Raw genomic sequence first — 4,096 nt, 5'->3', positions numbered from 1 at the left:
AACGGTCTCTACTTCTATCTACGGCTGTTCCTATGCTACCACATTGCAATTACCCTACTAAATGTGATCATCACCCTGTAAACAAGCTGGCGATCACATTTAGTGTATACAGAATACATTTGGTCTCATCTGCTTCCTTCATGGATAACCATGCAGACATTAATATCTACACAGATGCTTCCAAAAGCTCAAGTATCTGTATCTTCCTCCAAACTGACATATTTTGCCCAAAATATGTTACAATTACAGATACTTCTTACATATCTCCATCTATCAAGCTGAAGAAGATGCTGACTACCAAGCTGTTCAGTGGGATTCACTACCAAACAAAACTCTGTCTATCAACATGTACAGTGATTCTCAGTCTGTTCTAAAAGCTCTATGAAATCCCAATTGCAATAGCAATAAAATCGCATATATGCAGCACCATATTAAAAATCTTGTAAATAAGATAACTTTTATATAATTCCCTGACCATTCTGTCATACTTAGAAATGAAAAAGTCGACTTTGAGGCTGTCAGCTGTAAAGGACACTGATTTGGAATACACTCGCATCCCTCTCTCACGTAGCCGCCTTAAAAATTATATTCATGACATTGCTATGCAAAAGTGGAATCAACAATGGTTGATTAATAAAACTGGTAGAATAACAAGACTTTATTTTCCAAGTGTTAAATGCAGGATCTCATCACCACTTAGAGATTTAACATTTTCCATATGATTTATCATTGTCCAATTTACGATCAACATACACTTATTCTGAAATTAGAAATCTTTACGCTTGGTTTCAGGTGACCATGTCCACTCGATAAGCTTGTTCAGAAGCCACAGTTTCATGCTTTTTACAATTATCTTCAGAAAACATGGAAGAGAAGTCTATAATTTCTAATATCTAGTTTTACATTTTAGTTTTCTTTAGTTTTCACTAAAGAAAACTAAAAGCCGAATAATAATTTTATGTTTACTTTGTATCGTGTATTTTGGTTTATGTACTTTTAGTGTTATACACCCATAGAAGTGGTGCACTTATTCTAATAAAAAAAAAAGAGCGAGACAGAGAAACCACCACACGGCCTTTCTCCCATGAAAAAAACGCGTAGAGCGTGAGTTTGCTAGCGTTATTATTTTATCACGTCACACGAGATGGCTTCAGTACCTGTACAACGAGCGTTCTTAATAGAAACGGCCATATTGATGCCAAATTCAAAACTCCACCACTCAACGAGATCAAAAAATAAAAATGAGAATATTACGTAAGACGAGATCTATTACCCCCTTACCCCAGTAAGAAATCCTTGACCCCCACCCACCCGAAAATACCTTATGTAATTTATGGACGGCCCCTTTCCGATAGTTAAAGACGTAAAATAAATTTCTTGTTAATGGGTACGTTTCTATATTGAACGATTGGCTCCTGCACTATTTTAGATGTGTTTTTTTGCGTTTTTGCAGGAAACCGAACATATTTTCAGATTCATCCAAAATTCTCCAGTCATTCTCGGAAGAGGAAAAACCTAATTCTTGCATCTGACGAAAACGGATAAGATCGACTATAATTTAATATTCTTAATTTTTGCTATCGTTACTTTTTGCCCGATCAACGCCGGGCTCATTTGCTAATATATTAATTAATAAAGACGAGCAAAAATTATTGTCACAATGTCGAGTTGCAATTTTTAATCAATTTAAAATATATGCTCTCAATTTTAGTAGTGTCTTGCTGCTGTGCATCATATTTTTCCAGATAACAATCGAGTCCTGCTGGTCGTCTGACTGACTCCGTTGTGGATAAAATTTTTCAATTGAAATGACGTGAAAGCGAAGGTCGATTATAGTTTATCGGATTCTTCTGCCACTAAGCTTCTCATATCTGGTCTTGACTTGCATCTATAGCAGTGTTTCTCAACGGGGGCGATATCGCCCCCATGTGGGCGTTTTTCCATGTTGAAAGGTCGATTAGTAACAATTTATATTTTGGGGGGCGAAAAACAATTTTCTGGGCGATATAGTAAAACATTATATTAAGAATAATTAGATATTTTATTTGTTATATCGTACAATAATTAAACAAATAACATTATACTAGTCACTAGTCTATTCAATGCAGTACGAATTTGGCGTTAGCCTTGGCCCTGGGCATCGGAATTTTGAAGTGAAGGTGGCGATACTACGTAACGGTTTTATTGAAGGGGGCGACAATTTGTTAGAGGTTGAGAAACACTGATCTATAGTATCTGACACCGTTTTTGAGATTAAGACAGAGAACAGTGAGAATTTATTGGTCTACGATGTTTTCAAATTTGCAATCCAAAAAATTTAAATTGATTTATTGCACAAAATGTTTTCGTATCAGATATAAAAAAATGGGTTATAAAGGAAAAAAATTACTAAAACACGACAATGTTTATCTGTCAAAAAATGAGGCAAATTTTGGACGTGCTCATAATGTTCGAATATACGAGGATTTCCTGTATTATGAATAACAGCAAAATATGCACTCTCCTAATTACTGATCGAATAAATTAACTTTAACTATAAATAATTCATGCAAGTATCGATGCAACGACCTTTTATTCAAAAAAGTTTTACATAAAGACATTTTAATTATATATTAACAGTTCAAGTATTAATATGAAGTTGTAATAATGTGATTAAAAATAACGAATTCTGTTTTGAACAAACTTCTACATAAACTCTGTTTTGTATGTTCAAACAGAAAATTGCAATTTCAAAATTTCAGATATTAAATTTTGTTTAAAAATATCGAAATACAGAGCTGTTACCATTTGAAATATAATTATAAAATTCGAAAAGAGCTACATTTGAATATGAATATTGAGATGTTTTTTAGTTGAAACTTCTTAGAAATTAGAAAAACAAATTTTCATTTAAAACCAGTTTTGCTTACGTCTTTCGATCATTCTACGTCGATAGAAATTAAAAATGATATTCCTTCAAAATTTCTAAGTGTGAATATTATAATGTATTTTTGGATCATGGTTTCGAACGTTCAATGTTACTTTTGTCTATTGTGGATCGAAAGATGTCTAATTAAGCTTACCTTTTGTGTAAACTTCTGTTTACACACATCACAAGTGTAAGGCTTTTCTCCTGTATGGATTCTTTCATGCCTTTGCAAATGTTGTTTAGTTGTAAAGCTCTGTTCACACTCATCACAACTGTAGGGCTTTTCTCCTGTATGAATTTTTTTATGAGTTTCCATATTTTGTTTAGTTGTGAACTTCTGTTTACACTCGTCACAAGAGTAAGGCTTTTCTCCTGTATGGATTCGGAGGTGTGTAATTAAATTGGACCTTTGTGTAAATTTCTGTTTACCCTCGTCACAAGTGTAAGGCTTTTCTCCTGTATGAATTTTCTTATGATTTTCCATACTTTGTTTAGTTGTGAACTTCTGTTTACACTCATCACAACAGTAAGGCTTTTCTCCAGTGTGTTTTTGGAGGTGTGTAATTAAGTGTGCCTTTTGTGTAAACTTCTGTTTACACTCATCACAAGTGTAAGGCTTTTCTCCTGTATGGACTCTTTCATGAATTTGCAATTTTTGTTTAGTTGTAAAGTTCTTGTTACAGTGTTTACATGAAAATTTCTTTTGGTTCCTTTTTCCTGCAATTAAAAATTTTTTTATAAACAATATTTTATCGATATAATGAAAAGTTTCTTACATAAGAACAATAATTAAATTAATAATAATTCTTAATTCAATAATCATTTTTATATTTAAAATAACATTTCCGTATCAAAACACACACAAAAATAATTTTAGAGATGATAATATTAGTTTATAAATATATTATGCTATTAATATTTTCAACAGCAGCTAATAAGGGATGACACATTAAAGTAGCCTAAACAATTTCTGTAAAATATTTTTTAAATGTCTTTATGTCTTCATGAATTTTCTTTTTCTATCCTTGCAGTAGACCTTTTTCTTCTTTTGAAACGAAGATCACTGATGTAAGTAAAGCAGTGTATCTACATTCAATTTTTCTTATAAACTTGGAAAATATTTTCTTCAAAACTGTGTTTTGTGCAAAGAATAGCTGAAAGTAATAACAACATACATGAAATAAATTG

The 4,096-nt window shown here is 32.2% G+C and overlaps 1 protein-coding gene across 1 annotated transcript in view; it reads right to left on the bottom strand.

Annotated features, from left to right (window-relative positions):
* Nucleotides 1-2,775: 2,775 nt before the first annotated feature.
* The window catches only part of LOC111614728 (gastrula zinc finger protein XlCGF8.2DB-like), an 11,532-nt gene continuing 10,211 nt past the window's right edge, over nt 2,776-4,096 (bottom strand). The window contains exon 2 of the mRNA XM_023356094.1: nt 2,776-3,679. Coding sequence (XP_023211862.1) covers nt 3,018-3,679 — 662 coding nt within the window. The 3' untranslated portion in view covers nt 2,776-3,017. The remainder of the gene's footprint in view (nt 3,680-4,096) is intronic.

This window comes from Centruroides sculpturatus, unplaced genomic scaffold (genome assembly GCF_000671375.1).
Source record: "Centruroides sculpturatus isolate CEXI.00-Female unplaced genomic scaffold, Cexi_2.0 scaffold1423, whole genome shotgun sequence".
Lineage (NCBI taxonomy): Eukaryota > Metazoa > Arthropoda > Arachnida > Scorpiones > Buthidae > Centruroides > Centruroides sculpturatus.
This window is presented reverse-complemented; position numbering and strand designations above follow the sequence as displayed.